Source organism: Mesoplodon mirus (assembly GCF_964341445.2).
Source record: "Mesoplodon mirus genome assembly, chromosome: 15".
Taxonomy (NCBI): Eukaryota; Metazoa; Chordata; class Mammalia; order Artiodactyla; family Ziphiidae; genus Mesoplodon; species Mesoplodon mirus.
This window is the reverse complement of record NC_138991.1, coordinates 83,948,453-83,965,011: the sequence shown is the minus strand read 5'-3', so window position 1 is coordinate 83,965,011 and position 16,559 is coordinate 83,948,453. Positions and strand designations below refer to the sequence as shown.

The following is a 16,559-nucleotide window of genomic DNA, read 5'->3' as shown; positions in this document are numbered from 1 at the left end:
TTTCTTCTCCATCTGGGAAACAGACCTGAAAAGTCCGATCTGACCTGCAGCTTCTGATACTCAGCCTCCCCCTGGAGCATTAATATAACGTCATCATTGAAGCCCAGGGGGGAGAAAAAAAGAAAAGAAACACTTGTCTACCAGAACGTCTCCCTGCATGCCCAGGAGACACACAACCTAAACCTTTGCTGCTGCAGCCTGGTTCTAACCCTGCTGCTCATGCTGCCTTGTACGACGTCAGAGTCCCCTTCTGATAGCAGTCTCCACCTGCTCTCCTCCCATCAACCCAAATCCCTACTCGCAAGCAGCTTCATCTTTCATTCACCACTCTCTGTGTTCTGCTGGCTTTTCCCCGTTGCACACGAGGAAAACATTAAGGTGAGGTGAGGGCTGTGGGATCCCCAGCAGAGAGGACCCTTGTGGTTTAAAAAGGCTGATGAATTTTACAGACACACATGGAGCCCCTGGTGTGTGCTCGGGCAGCGTCCCGGGGGCTGGGATGTAACTAAGAGCATAATTGTGTGAGCATAACTGGGTCTGTGCTCCAAGAGTTTATAGTCTGGTAAGGAAGACAGACAGACGACCGCAGGGAACAAGCCAGCGCAGGAAAAATGCAGACGTGGTGATGGCACCATGGAGAGAAAAAACACAGGGCGAAGACTTCAGGGTCTGAACGTTCTCTCTGGTCTCACGACCCTTGAGCTGTGATCTGAAGGAGGGGGTGAGTGATAAGTCAGGAAGATGGCTGGGGGAGGGGCTCCCAAGGTGGGGGAGGGAAAAGGGGGGGTAGACCAGCCCGAGCAGAGGGACAGCTGTGAGGACACCAACTCTCATGCCAAACGAGGTCAGAGCCACCAGGACCTCTTCGTGTCCTCGGGTTACTTGTAACTTTGGCCGGCTAATGTATTTTAGAATATGTCTTGATATGTATTTATAGACTTGTTTTAAGTGGTTTTCAGTTACATTCACAGACACGTGTGACCATCATCACCACAGTCAGGTTTGGAGCATTTTCATGACCACAGAAAGAAGCCCTGCACCCTTTAGTTATCACCCCTTATACACTTACTCTCCACTTACTGTTTTGTTCTGTGACTGTGAGGCTTTTATTTTGAAATCTATTGAATATTTAATTTCCTCAATGGTTTAAAAAGTTCACGTATTCTGAGTACTCTTTAATAAAATACTGATCAAAATACTCGTATTTTGGTGTCAAGCAGAATAAACACCCAAATACTAACGTCATTTTGCTGCAGGGTTGACATGCAGCCTTCCTCCGCAGCCTGACTCTGCCTGCCTGGCTGGCTGACGCAGGCCGGCCCGGCCCTGGGCTCCATCCAGCAGGCCATCGGGCAGCAACTTACTGAAGCATCTGTGCTCATTTCCCCGCCCGGCTTTAGGTAAGAGCATCTCCAACATGGAGGAGTCCGTGACCCTGGACAACGGGGGATTTGCCACCTTGGAGCTCAGCAGCCGCCACCTCAACGTGAAGAACACTTTCTCGAAGAAGAACGGGACCAGGTAGGGCTGCAACAGCTCCAGCCCCCCGTGCTGTCTGCACCTGAGGGCCCGCTCGGCCGGGCCCACACCCACGGGCCCCCCAGTGGGGCAGCGCCGAGCCGGGGTGGTGGGGAGTTAGGGATGTTTTAAAGACATTTCCAGAGTCGGAAAAAGAGGGCAGGTCTCAGGTGCAGCGACGTGGTCTCGTGAGATCTCCTGGCCCCAGATGGGGCAGGCGTCATGCGAAGCTGCAGGGGGACTGCGAATTGTTTGCATTGGGGGCCAAAATGGTGCCGGAGGCGGCGGATTTCTCCCACTCAGCTTCGAAGCAGGCCAGAGGGTGGGTCGGGAGGCCTCAGTGGGGGGGGTAACTGGTGTCCCCGTCCCACCCAGGTCCCCGCCTCGGCCCAGCCCCGGTGGGCTACGCTACTCAGATGAGGACATCTGCAACAAGTACAACGGTGCCGCGCTGACTGAGGGCGGGACCCTCCAGGAGAAGTCGGGGGATGCGACGGAGTCTGAGGTGGGTGCCTGTTATGCGGGGCCCCCGCCCTCCCCAGGGGCCCTGCGACCGCACGGGGCAGGCAGAGCCGGGGACAAGCGGCTCCCCTGCCCGGACGAGGAGGGTCCTCGCTCGTCTCTGGCCCCCAGGTCCCTGGCTCGAGGCTGGCTCCTAGGTCAGTCACTCCCCCAAAGTGGACGCCGATCTGCAAACCATCCTCGTTCCATTTCGTTTTCAGAAAGAGACCCGGAGTTTTCTGGAGGTCACCGTGGAACTTGGTGGCCTCTAGACCTTGGCTGGGTAAGGGGGGCCCTGAGCCTGCCCAACTGGTACCACCGGGGACCCCCGCCCCGGGTGGTGGCTTCCCCTCCCGCCTCCCTGCTTGCTTCCCTGTGCTGAAGAGGGGACTTTGGTCACAGCGTCGCTGGGTCAGTTAACAGGGTCAGGTGAGCAGGACAGGAGCCCTGGGGCCAGGGAGACCCCGCCCCGAGGGGCTGTCCGCCTCTAGCTGAGACCCCCGGGACTCTGTCCTGCCCGTCCCAGGCCTCCTTCGCGCCTGGGCACTCTCCGTGGAGCTGAGTGAGCCCTGGGTGAGGCCTCCGTCGGGGGTGGGCGGGAGGCGTTCCCTGGAGGCAGCCGTGGCGGCGTCCCCGGGAGGGGCTCCGCTTCCCCCACAAGCGCCCCAGTCAGTCTCTCACGTTCAGGAACAAAACCGGTTGAAGCAGCCGGTAGAGAGCTGGGGCCCGGTCAGTCCCAGACTGCTTGGTTTCAGAGGTGCTGAGCCTTGACAGGGATGAAATACACCAAGCTCTTTGATGGACACGCAGGCCCGCCCCACCCCTTGGCATTCATACTCTAAATCAATATTTAATCTAAAATAATTCTCACCTTCATTCTGATCTGAATTTAGGCCTTATTGAGCCCTGAGGCTCAATAAAATGGCTTCTTTTAAATTGTGGCTTATGTATGAGGTCACAGTGGGACCGGGACAGCAGGGGGATGGCAGGGTGGCACCAGCTCGCTCGGTCGGCCTCACGTGCTCTGTTGACAAGGACGCCGGGCCCCCCCGTCTGTACCGCAGCCATGGGCGCGGGGAAAACAGCAAGCAGCACTGCACATGTTCAGAAGGAACATTTGTCTACAGTTGAGGGGCTTTAGATTTTCAGGTGAAGAGCTGCAGACACTGACCTGCCTCCTCCTGATAAGGACGCCGCAGCTTGTACCAAAAGCAGCACGTTGGGAAGGGGCAGGTCCGCCGTCCAGCACGTTCTGGGTCAGCAATTAGAGACAGTCACCAGCGCCTGCCTTGATGTGTCCTGGATTCCTGGGCCTGCTGCGCTTAGACCGTCAGGCCTCGTGGATGGTGTTCACAGTGACCGGGCATCAGCTCTGCAGGCTGCGCGCTTCACGGCTCCGCGCGTGCTGAGCACTGACTGAGCGCCTGCTCTGGGCTGGGCATGCTCGTTCTACGCTCACACCAGCCCTGCGAGGTAGAGCGGTTCTCATCCTTGTTCACACCACAAGCCTGAGGCCAAGGTCGTTTCACATGCAGGTGCTGAGGCTGGACACACAGCCCCACCCCACGAATGTGTCCAGAGCTTACTGACCCCCGCCCTTACCATCTCCCGCAGCCCAACTCCCAGGTGCCTGTGGCCATTCCCAGCGCTGCCAGGACTGGATTCATCAATTCTGGACTCTTTGTTCATGAAAGCACTCTCAGAATGGGTTGATAGGAGGCATTCAGTCTGTTTCTCCTCTCACACATGCGGGTGTTTTGAGATTCAGATTTCAGCTGATTTGCATGGAGGATTATTAAATGCGTACAGCCACTGAGCAAGGCATATACACACATGCATATGTGCACGCGTACATGCATTCCTAAGTACATACACATGTACACATGTGGAGGAAGAAGGCAGGGAGGGAGGAGGGGAGAGGGACGTGGAATCCACAGTACGTCCTGCAAGGAGGTTGTTCAGATCCTCACGTAATAGATCAGAGAGCCAAGGCTTGACGAGGCTTTTTGCGCGCGCGTGTGTGTGTGTGTGTGTGTGTGTGTGTGTGTGTGTGTGTGTGTGTGTGTGGTGCGCGGGCCTCTCACTGTTGTGGCCTCTCCCGTTGCGGAGCACAGGCTCTGGATGCGCAGGCTCAGCGGCCATGGCTCACGGGCCCAGCCTCTCCGTGGCATGTGGGATCTTCCTGGACCGGGGCACGAACCCGTGTCCCCTGCATCGGCAGGCGGACTCTCAACCACTGCGCCACCAGGGAATCCCTTGACGATTTTGAACGTCTTCCCCAGACGCACACTGATGGGCCTCGGGCTCGCAGCTCCATCTCTCCTGCCAGACCTGCTGTGCAGAGCTGAGCTGTTGTAGCCCTGGGACGTGGCTGAGTGAAGGAGGGGCCTTGGCAAGCCCTGTGCCTGGAGGAAGGGGTTCCTTCTATGATTCCCACAGATGCTTTTTGGGTCCTAATGCTTTTTGGTTCAAGAAAGTTGATCAAAGGTGTGGATGCTCTCTCCATCCAGGATTTTCACCTTGAATCTGGGGCTCCAGCCCCCGCCCCGAAGCCTGTGGTAGTCGCCTCCAGCGAAGGCCTCATGGAGTCCAGGCTAAGAACTCGCATGTCTGGGCTCTCTGTCTGCTCCTGGGTTCTCAGGTAGATAGGGTGAGGCCCATCTTTCTTCCAGAATTCTGTGCTCTATAATCTTGCTGGGTCCCGACTTTGACCCTTATGATTTGGGAGAATTGTAGGCAGATGCATGGGATCCCAACAGAGGGATCTTGGAAGTGCCAGCTCCAATGGGAACATTTCCTTTGAACCACATCTTTTAAACAACCAGATTGAGATGTAATTCACATACCACACAAGTCACCCATTCGCCATATTGGTTATTTAGGTGTGTGTGTTTTAGTTTCCTCAGATTTATGAGCTTCTCAAATCTTCTTCTGTTACTGATTTTCAATTTTATTCCATTGTGGTCAAAGAACACACTTTGTATATTTTCAACCCTTTCAAATTTATTGATTCTTGTTTTATGGCATAGCATCTGGTCTGTGCTGCAAGAATTCACTTGAAAAGGGTGTGTTGCTCTGCTGTTGCTGTGTGGTGAGTTTCGTGTGTGTCTGTTATGCCTGGTTGATTTACAGTGCTGTCCAAGTCTTCCACACTCTTGATCTCCTGCCATCTGCTGCACTGAAGTCTCCAACTATTATTGTTAACATTGTCTATTTCTCACTTCATTTCTGTCTGTTTTAATCTCATGTATTTGCAGGCTCTGTTTTTAGGTGCATATATGTTTATAACTGTTGTATCTTCGTGATGGATAGACCCTTTTTATTAGTACAGAGTGTCCCTCTTTTTCTCTAGTAACAATTTTGTCTTAAAGTCTATTTGGTCTGATATTAGTACAGCCAACTCCAATTCTCTTTTGGTTCCTGTTCACATAGTGTATCATTTCCATCCTTTCACTTTCAACCTGTTTGAATCTTTGGATCTAAAATGTGTCTCTTGCACGCAGCATATAGTTGGATCATGTTATTTTATTCATTCTGCCAATCTCTACCTGTTCACCAGGTTGTTTAATCCATTCACATTTAATGTAATTACTGCTAAGGCAGAATTTACCTCTGCCATTTTGGTGTTTGCCTTCTATAAGTCTCATATCTCTATTTCTCTATTTTTCCTTCGCTGTCATCTTCTCTTTTGAGTGGATATTTTCCAGTGTACCATTTTAACTCCCTTGTTTTGCTTTTACTATATATTTTTTCAGTTATTGTTTATAGTGATTGCCCTAGTATCAGTATTTGCTTCAGATTTATACTAAATCTCTATATTTCTAGATAGATCTATTCCCTCCTCCCCTCTTTATGTTATTATTATACATATTACATCCATATATGTGGCAAACCCAAGAATGCATTTTTATAGGTATCATTTGATAGAATTTTGTGTCTTTTCAAGAAGTTGAGAGAAGAAAGGTGAGCAAGTATCTATTTAGAGTTTATCATTTTAACCTTTTTATTTACTATTTCTGGTTCTCTTCATTTCTTTATGCCTCTTTGCACAGCTATTGTTAAGTATGTTACATTTCTATATATTATAGGCCCAACAATACAATTATATACACATTATTTTATGAAATTGCTATTTAAATCAGATAAGAGAAGAAAGGAGAACAAATAGGTAATTATACTGCCTTTTGTAATTCCCTATGTAATTACCTTTGTCGGTACTTTTTGTTTTTTCATGTGGATTTGAATTACTCTGTGGTGTCACTTGCTTTCAACCTGACAATCTTCCTTTAGTGTTTCCTGTGAGGCAGGTCAGCTAGCAATGAATTTTTCGGGTTTTGTTTATCTCAGTATATCTTTATTTCACCTTCATTTTGAAAATAGTTTGTTGACTATAAGATTCTTGGTTGACAGTTTTCTTTCAGCACTTTGAATGTGTGACCCCATCGTCTTCTGTCCTCCATTTTTTCTGATTAGAAGTCAGCTGTTCATATTATTTGAGTTCTGTCGTTCTGGGTAAGTCATGTTTCTCTTGCTGACTTCAAGAGTTTCTTTTTGTCTTTGTCTTTCAGAATGTTAACTATGATGTGTCTGGATGTGAATCTTGTTCCATTTATCTTACTTGTGGTTTATTGAGCTTGTCAGGTGTGTTGACTTTTTTTTTTTACCAAATTTGGGATGTTTTCAGTCATTATTGCGTCCAGTGTTTTCTCTGCTTCCTTCTTGCTCTTCTCACCCTGGTTCTCTCACTATGCTTCTGTTGGTTCACTCCGTGCGTTCTCACAGTTGTCAGGTGCTCTGTTCGTTTTCTTTTCTTATTCTTTTTTCTGTTTGTTTTTCAGATTGCATAATCTCTACCATTCTGTCTTCAAGTGCACTGAGGCTTTCCTCTGTCAGCTCAAATCTACCACTGAGTCCCCCTGGTGAATTTTTAAATTTTGGTGATGGTATTTTTCAACTCCAGAACTTCTCATTAGATTCTTTTTAAGTCATTTCTGTCTCTTTATTGATATTCTCTACTTGGTGTGGTAGTGTCAGCATACTTTAATTCTTTACACATGGTCTCCTTCAGTTCTTTGTTAAAGTCCCCTACCATGATGGTGTTACTGTCAATTTCCCCTTTTATGGCTGTTAGCATTTGCCTTATGTATTGAGGTGCTCCTAGGTTGGGTGCATAAATATTTACAATTGTTATATCTTCTTCTTGGATCGATCCCTTGATCATTATGTAGTGTCCTTCTTTGTCTCTTGTAATAGTCTTTATTTTAAAGTCTATTTTGTCTGATATGAGAATTGCTACTCCAGCTTTTTTTTGATTTCCATTTGCATGGAATATCTTTTTCCATCCCCTCACCTTCAGTCTGTATGCATCCCTAGGTCTGAAGTGGGTCTCTTGTAGACAGCATATATACAGGTCTTCTTTTTGTATCCATTCAGCCATTCTGTGTCTTTTGGTGGGAGCATTTAATCCATTTACATTTAAGGTAATTATTGATATGTATGTTCCTATTCCCATTTACTTAATTGTTTTGGGTTTGTTATTGTAGGTCTTTTCCTTCTCTTGTGTTTCTTCCCTAGAGAAGTTCCTTTAGCATTTGCTGTGAAGCTGGTTTGGTGGTGCTGAACTCTCAGCTTTTGCTTGTCTGTAAAGGTTTTAATTTCTCCATCAAATCTGAATGAGATCCTTGCTGGGTAGAGTAATCTTGGTTGTAGGTTGTTCTCCTTCATCACTTTAAATATGTCCTGCCACTCCCTTCTGGCTTGCAGAGTTTCTGCTGAAAGATCAGCTGTTAACCTTATGGGGATTCCCTTGTGTGTTATTTGTTGTTTTTCCCTTGCTGCTTTTAATATTTTTTCTTTGTATTTAATTTTTGATAGTTTGATTAATATGTGTCTTGGAGTGTTTCTCCTTGGATTTATCCTGTATGGGATTCTCTGTGCTTCCTGGACTTGATTAACTATTTCCTTTCCCATATTAGGGAAGTTTTCAACTATAATCTCTTCAAATATTTTCTCAGTCCCTTTCTTTTTCTCTTCTTCTTCTGGAACCCCTATAATTCGAATGTTGGTGTGTTTAATGTTGTCCCAGAGGTCTCTGAGACTGTCCTCAGTTCTTTTCATTCTTTTTTCTTTCTTCTGCTCTGCAGTAGTTATTTCCACTGTTTTATCTTCGAGATCACTTATCCGTTCTTCTGCCTCAGTTATTCTGCTATTGATCCCTTCTGGAGTATTTTTAATTTCATTTATTGTGTTGTTCATCACTGCTTGTTTCCTCTTTAGCTCTTCTAGGTCCTTGTTAAATGTTTCTTGCATTTTCTCTATTCTATTTCCAAGATTTTGGATCATCTTTACTATCATTATTCTTAATTCTTTTTCAGGTAGACTGCCTATTTCCTCTTCATTTGTTAGGTCTGGTGGGTTTTTACCTTGCTCCTTCACCTGCTGTGTGTTTTTCTGTCTTCTCATTTTGCTTAACTTACTGTGTTTGGGTCTCCTTTTTGTAGGGTGCAGGTTCGTAGTTCCCATTGTTTTTGGTGTCTGTCCCCAGTGGCTAAGGTTGGTTCAGTGGGTTGTGTAGGCTTCCTGGTGGAGGGGACTAGTGCCTGTGTTCTGGTGGATGAGGCTGGATCTTGTCTTTCTGGTGGGCAGGTCCATGTCTGGTGGTGTGTTTTGGGGTGTCTGTAACCTTATTATGATTTTAGGCAGCCACTCTGCTAATGCGTGGGCTTGTGTTCCTGTCTTGCTAGTTGTTTGGCATAGGGTATCCAGCACTGTAGCTTGCTGGTCATTGAGTGAAGCTGGGTCTTGGCGTTGAGATGGAGATCCCTGGGAGATTTTCGCCATTTGATATTACGTGGAGCTGGAAGGTCTCTTGTGGACCAGTGTCCTAAAGTTGGCTCTCCCACCTCAGAGGCACAGCACTGACTCCTGGCTTGACCACCAAGAGCCTTTCATCCACAAGGCTCAGAATAAAAGGGAGAAAAAATAAGAAAGAAGGAAAGAAAGAAAGGGAGGGAGGGAGGAAGGAAGAAAGAAGTAGGATAAAATAAAGTTATTAAAAAATAAAAAATAATTATTAAGAAAAAAAAGCTTTTTAAGTAAAAAAGAAAAAAAAAAAAAAAAACCAGACGGTCAGAACCCTAGGACAAATGGTGAAAGCAAAGCTATACAGACAAAATCTCACACAGAAGCGTACACATACATACTCACAAAAAGAGGAAAAGGGGAAAAAATAATATATCTTGCTCCCAAAGTCCACCTCCTCAATTTGGGATGATTCGTTGTCTATTCATGTATTCCACAGATGCAGGGTACATACGTTGATTGTGGAGATTTAATCCGCTGCTCCTGAGGCTGCTGGGAGAGATTCCCCTTTGTCTTCTTTGTTCGCACAGCTCCCGGGGTTCAGCTTCGGATTTGGCCCCGCCTCTGCGTGTAGGTCGCCGGAGGGCGTCTGTTCTTCGCTCAGACAGGACAGGGTTAAAGGAGCCGCTGATGCGGGCGCTCTGGCTCACTCTGGCCGGAGGGAGGGAGGGGCACGGAGGCGGGGCGAGCCTGCGGCGTCAGACGCCGGCGTGACGTTGCACCAGCCCGAGGCGCACCGTGCGTTCTCCCGGGGAAGTTGTCCCTGGTCCCGGGACCCCGGCAGTGACGGGCTGCACAGGCTCCCCGGAAGTGGGGAGTGGACAGTGACCTGCGCTCGCACACAGGCTTCTTGGTGGCGGCAGCAGCAGCCCCAGCGTCTCATGCCCGTCTCTGGGGTCCGCGCTGTTAGCCGCGGCTTGCGTCCATCTCTGGAGCCTCCTTTAAGCAGCGCTCTGAATCCCCTCTCCTCACTCAACAGGAAACAAAGAGGTAAGAAGAAGTCTCTTGCCTCTTCGGCAGCTCCATACTTTCCCCCGGACTCCCTCCCGGCCAGCCATGGTGCACTAACCCCTTCAGGCTGTGTTCACGCCGCCAGCCCCAGTCCTCTCCCTGCGCTCCGACCGAAGCCCGAGCCTCAGCTCCCAGCCCCGCCCGCCCCGGCGGGTGAGCAGACGAGCCTCGGGCTGGTGTTTGCGGGTCGGCTCCGGTCCTCTGTGCGGGAATCTCTCCGCTTTGCCCTCCGCTCCCCTGTTGCTGCGCTCTCCTCCGTGTCCCCGAAGCTTCCCCCTCCACCACCCGCAGTCTCCGCCCCTGAAGGGCCTCCTAGTGTGTGGAAACCTTTCCTCCTTCACGGCTCCCTCCCACTGGTGCAGGTCCCATCCCTATTCTTTTGTCTCTGTTTATTCTCTTTTCTTTTGCCCTACCCGGGTACGTGGGGAGTTTCTTGTCTTTTGGGGGGTCTGAGGTCTTCTGCCAGCATTTAGTAGGTGTTCTCTAGGGGTTGTTCCACGTGTAGATGTATTTCTGATGCATTTGTGGGGAGGAAGGTGATCTCCGCGTCTTACTCTTCCGCCATCTTCTCTCGAAAACCTCCTTCAGTTCTTTGAACATATTATAATAGCTACTTTCAAAGTCTTTGTCTGCCAATATTTGGGGCTCCCCAGAGGCTGCCTGCTTTTTTTCCTCTGTATGGATCACACTTTCCTGTTTTTGGAAAACAGCTCATTTTCGATAATATATTGTATCAGCTTAGAATACTGATATTCAACCCCCCTGGTTGTTGTCATTGTTGTTTGCTTATCTGCTTATTTGTTTAGTGACTTGCTGGACCAGTTCAGGGAAGTCCGTTTCTTCAGCAATGTATACCCTCCGATGTCACCCCTCAGAGGTGCAGCCTTGGGCACACGTGCAGTTTCCCTGACAACCAGGGATGACAGGTCTTAGCCAGGGTCCCCTTGTCTCTTGTTCTTGCCTCCCTATTGAGATTCTGGATTGTCTACCACCACGGGTATCACACCCAGCTGTTAACCTCCACTACCTGATAGCTCTATTATTTTTGACAATGCTCCAGGGTATAAATTACTCCATAGTTTGATCCAGTTACAGCCCAGACCTTTTGCAGTGGCAGGATGTTGTTAACCTTTGAATTTTTCTCTGACCCCCAGAGGGCTCTCCTTAGCTGTCTCTTTGCCTGGTTCTCGCTGCTAAACTTCTGGCCGGTTTATTATTACTTCACTTGTCGCTATCATGGAGCTGCCAGCTTCCTCTCAATTTCTCACCCCTGTGGTCGCCATTGTTTCCAGCAATGCCCTTAGGCCTGCTCTGGTCCAAATACAGCCATTCCCCTCGGGCAGAGCAGGGGAGCTCTCTATTCTTAAGGACTGACTCTCCCCCTAGCAGGGCCTCTGTGTCACAGCACCAAAGCTGGAGTGGGGCCGACAGCCCTCTTGTCCATAGTGACGCACTTGCTGAACCAGTGGGGCGCTGGGTGGAGACGGTAGCCCCTGCTCTTCTGGGCAGTGTGGAACTTCTTCCGTACTAGCCAGCTGGGATGGGGGCGATCCGGGCTCAGTATTCTCGACCTGCTATGCCGGGTGCACATCATCCAGCCTCCCAGCGAAGATGGGGTGAGGGAGGAAGCCCAGTTCTCTTGGCCATACCTGCCTGGAATAGAGTTCCACACTGTGGAGCTGGGGGTGGGCAGTTGGGTGAGAGATGCTGGCAGCTTCCTGCTCCAGGTGAAACCAAATTGCTGGTCTAGGAGCTGGGTCTTCTTGGCCACGTGTGCTCAGAGTGGAGCTTCTGTCACCCTGGGCTGAGGGGGAGGGGGAGCAGGTCATAGGTCAAGTGGCTCAGACTCTTGCTATTTTTAGTGATTTTAGATTTTCTGGAATAAGTCTTCCCCCCTTTGCTATTATGCCCTTGGCAGCAATTCCAGGGACTCTAAACGTTTATAATTTTCCCCAGTTAAATCATTGTCCCACTAGGGAGAGGACCTGCTGGCTCCTCCGGCCATTCTGGAAGGATCTTTGTATTGATGATTTGTCGACTGGGGTGGGGTCTCCTGACCTCCCTTCCTGCCCACCCGCTCCTCCAGAGCCAGAAACCCTATGAGGTCTTGGCCGGAAGAGCTCTTTTGCGAAGCTAACATTTCACTAAAAAAAAATAGTGATGCCATCCTTTTCTCCCAATTTTCAGAAATATTGCTCAAGTGAAAATTCTAAGAATCCGTTCACAGGTGCGCAACAACCTGACTGATCAGAGTTGCTCTGAATTAGCCCATCAGCGTCACATGACACGTGCTGTGGCTCTTTATGTCCCTCTGTTTAGAAATAGGAGGCTCTGTCTCCGTTTTATCGCACAGATGCTTATGAATTACATCAGGGCTACTGTTCAAATCGCATCTTAAAAATTGTTTTCGAAATCCAAAGAAACAGTTTTCAAGATCTCTCCTCCAACCAACTTAGAGCAATCCCCTCATGCTTAACTAATTCTCTAATAATATTTGAGTCTTTCATCTTGCCAATATGGTACCCAAAGTGCTGAGGTGATCTCTATTAGCTGCTTGCCAGGCATCCATGCACCTTTAGAAACTCTCACAGTCCGTCTGCCAGCACATCCAGTCACAGGCTGGCCTTCTGCGGTTTCCTGGGAAACCAACACACAACGCTATTTCATTATCACACAGGAAACTTAAAAAAAAAGACCCTGCAGTGTTTCCTTTTTGTCAATAAGTCTAAATCACTAAAATACATCCTCATTAAAAAATAATAATGTCATATAAACAATAAGCCGGGCAGGCAGCAGAAGGACGAATGGCATTTTAATTCAATGCCTTCTTGTGAAGGCAAAGGCAAGACCTGAGCAGGAGCCAGGAGGCCCTCGCCCCGGGCCCCACCCTTGCCCCGCCCTCACCCTCGCCTGGCCCCCACCCTCGCCCCCACCCTCGTGTGTCGTGAGACCTGGGTACGCTCTCACTCTCCCTAAATGAACAGCAAGAAGCTAAAGGAGCAGCTCTTAGTCTCTCCTCTCCTTTCTGCATGATGGTTTTGTTCTCTCACAGTGGCTTTTGGGACCACTTGGCTGGACCTGCAGCCCTGCCACTCAAGGCTGACAGCTGCCTAGCTTGGTCCCCACACGAAGCACTCTGCTCTTCCAGATGCAGTGGGAAAAATCCCAGGGCAGGTTCTGACTGGCTCAGCTTAAGCCACATGCCCACCCATTAGCCAGTCACTGCTTTCTGAGGGTCAAGCCCTTCAGCCCATGTCACAGGGAAAGGTGGGACAAGGGTCACTTCCTTCAAAGGGTCACAGTTCAGACACAAACCCTGGGACATCACTGTGAGCTGGACAGCCAATCCCGACTGTCTCCTGCCAGGCCCTCTTCTTAGTGCCCACATTTGTCACAGGCCTAGAGGACACTGAGATCTGTGGTTGAGAAAATGCATAATGACACATAGCTACTAAGAGGTCTCCAGTGAAACTACGTTTTGTTAATCACGTGAACATACACGTGAGTCTGGGACACGGGATGTGTTCATTCCCGAAGCAGCGCTGGACGTACTCTGAGAAGTGCTGGCTCCTGCAAGAGCTCAGAGCCCCCTTCCAGGCCGCCCCTTGGTGCCATCTGGTGACTGCGCACCCGGCTTCCCCACATCCTGAACAGCTGCAGGAGGGGGCACAAGGGTAGAAAGAGGGGAGAGAAGTGCCCCGCCCACACCCTGGGTGTGGGACGTGTTTATAAAACGAGGGACCGCCGCATATGAGGGCCTCTCCATCACCAGAGAGACCTGGTGTGAGACCCACCCATCGAAGTGTCTCTAATCTTTTGTACAGCTGGGGTCGAACGCGGCCCCGAAGGGTCACTGAGAAGCCTCTGTCTCTGCCACCTGGGCTGCGACGCCAGAGCTGGGTCCGCCCCCACTCTGTCCCCAGCCAGGATGACCCTGAGATGGTCACTCACTTCTGTGGGCCTCCATTCTCTCCAACACAAAGTGAGATGGAACCCAATCGCGACTTCTCACATTCGTCCTCACGTGGTTGGGACGGTGGGTGGGGAAGACCCTCAAACACTGAAGGGTGAAATCTTGAATCTTAACGTTCAGTCTTCAGATCATCATAAACCCTGACCCCGTCTGAGAAACCAGGAACCATATTGCTGTCGTCCAATCCTGAACGTTCCGTGAATTTTGTAAGGTCGGATCTTAACAAACGGCACCGCGAAACAGGAAAGCTTCAAGTGAGCTTTATTAGGGGGCGCTCCCAGGCGAGGTTCACTGGTCCGAGAGAAAGGGGCCAGAGAAGTCGCACCCGGGCGAGGGTTGGGCAGGATTTTATAGGGCAAGAAGGGAAAGGGGTGTGGTGAATCTGGGAGGGCGCAGGGTATTCCTTATCTGGTGGTCTCTTCGGGTGTCGTGGCACTATCTGGTGCCGATTGCATCAGTCTTGGGACCGCTAGTCCCGCCCCTCGAAAGGCGGGAAGGCTGGGCCGGGTGGAAAGCCCCCAGGTCAGTTCCTGGAACTGGGTGGTCCATAGAGTTTCGGTCTGATGCAACCTGTGAATCCGATTGCGTTCCCCTGCCTCGGGCCAGTTGGCCTTACAAATTTCTCATGAGGAAAGAGGGCTTTGGTGTCTTCCTTCCTCTGAGCTTCAGGAAATTTAGAACTAAAGTCAGTGTCTGAAGAAGTGACAGACCCAACTCAGGGACTGATAACAGATTCCTCAGCTTCTCTCCATGACCTTTGTCCTCCTTTCTCTGAGTTTACACAGAGCTTGGCCTCGTAAGCCCCTCAAGGCCTCTAGAAAACAGAGGAAGGATAAATCTTAACCACCAGCCACAGAGGCAGGTGCCTGATCTCTTATCTGAAAAAGATCCACTTTCAAGAACTGGGTGTTCCTCAGGTTGGGGCTGAGTCCTGTGTCGGGTCACATCCCCAGCAGGGCCAGGGGGGCACTCTCCTGGACCCCACTGTGTTTCTGCAGCAGCCCCTGAGGACACCCGCACCAGCTGGCCTCCCAGCAGTTCAGCTCGGGGTCCGCGGCACTTGAGCTCGACGCAGGTCAGGCTGTGCCTCCACACGAGTTGCAAAAACAGCCTTTGGTTTTCAGAGCATCACAGGCTTGGGACTGACCACTAGGGGCTGGTGAGCCTGTTAAGCCGCGTGCAGGAGGGGCTTGGAGCCGGGAAGCCTGAAGCCTGGGTGACCGGGCTCAGGGGCCCGGGGCCCACACGGCCCTTTTTCATCCATAAACCGGAATCCGAACTCCCAGCTCGCAGGGTCACGGTGCAGCGACAGAGGTGGCACGAGGCTGCTCTGTCGGGAGCAGTGTCCACAGGGAAGAAGCCTGTGCTGCCTCTCGGCATCGCTGTCCAGTGATGGAGGAGCTGTCCTGCGCCTCTGGGATGTGTTGGGAGGGCACGTTTGTCAGCCCCCGTCTCCAGGAGCTCCGCCTCAGCCATGTACGATGTCACAACACGAATGGTTTACATTTAACGTGCTGAGAATTCCCAGATCTGTGACTCACCGTCGTGACTTTATGTAAATATTCCATTTAGAGCAAGGGTTTCAGTCTGTGTCCGAAAAATCCCAGAAGTCTCTGGCTCCGCCGTATGTACACGAGGGGTGTCTGCACAGCCAAGAGGCCGCCCGCTCTCACAGCACAGAATGCTGCTCCCCGGGTGCGGGACAGCGTGAGCCCTCGGGTCCGAGCTGCCTTCGGGGGCGGCCGTCACCACCAGACCACCAGGTGAAGGCCGGAAGGCGACTGTCCCCTCCTCCCCTGCCCCCACCCCAGCCTGGCCACTGCTCAGAATCCTCCCAGAGCCTCCAGGGAATACACGTTCCCAGGCCCCATCCCAGACCCACTGAGTCCGGAGAGCAGAGTGGGAGCCGCCGCCCAGGAAGCTGTGCTCTTCCAAGACTTCCCCGGAGATTCTGAGCCAGCATTAGGGGGACACTCGGTCCTTTATACCGCCCAGGCCTCCGTCACCGTCCGGGGAGAGGAAAAAGGGCACGTGTGGCTGAACCTTTGACGGCTCGGCCCTGGAGCCCAGCGGGGAGGCGCCCTGCCCGTGGGTGGCTGGAGTGTGAGGGACCAGCCAGTCCCCCGCCCACTGCCCACGGTGACCTTCACCTGGCAGGGTGCCCCGCGAGGGGAGGGGCTTTACTCGGCCACGATTCCGGTCCCCTCCCTGAACTTGAAAGGCTGGAAGCCACCGTACCTGCAGACCCATTTTTGGCACATGGACAGTGGCCTCTGTGAGGTCCAGGGTAGCGGGCGCGGGGCGGAACCCCTGTGCTTTCAGGGTCTGGGGAGCGTCTTGGGTGCAGGTCCTCACAGCAGAGCCCGGCCAGCCTGGGTGCCATCCCCACCCACCATGGGGCAGGAAACTCCCAGGATTCAGGGGAGGGGCCCCGGGACCACCTGGCAGGTCTGGGACAGGGGAACCGGGAGCCCTCCCCACTCTGGGAAAATACTTCGGCCTCCACTGTCTGGATCAGCCCACCCTCCAGCACTGAAAATCTACTCCCAAGACCACACAATACACGGCATAGAGTTTTACTTCAAGAAAATGAACATAGAAACTGTGCGGGCTAAATGCTCTTACTAGAAACTGCTGCTTTGTTTCGTAGAAAGAAAGGGGGGAAAGACCTTCAGAGGGACTGATCTTGAACCAT

The 16,559-nt window shown here is 50.9% G+C and overlaps 1 protein-coding gene across 1 annotated transcript in view; it reads left to right on the top strand.

Annotated features, from left to right (window-relative positions):
* Positions 1-16,559, top strand: part of SDK1 (sidekick cell adhesion molecule 1) — a gene marked incomplete at its 5' end in the record, with an annotated part of 846,211 nt that overhangs the window by 828,291 nt on the left and 1,361 nt on the right. The window contains 2 exons of the mRNA XM_082645911.1: positions 1,401-1,521; positions 1,894-2,023. Of these exons, the coding sequence (XP_082502037.1) occupies positions 1,401-1,521; positions 1,894-2,023 (251 nt within the window). The remainder of the gene's footprint in view (positions 1-1,400; positions 1,522-1,893; positions 2,024-16,559) is intronic.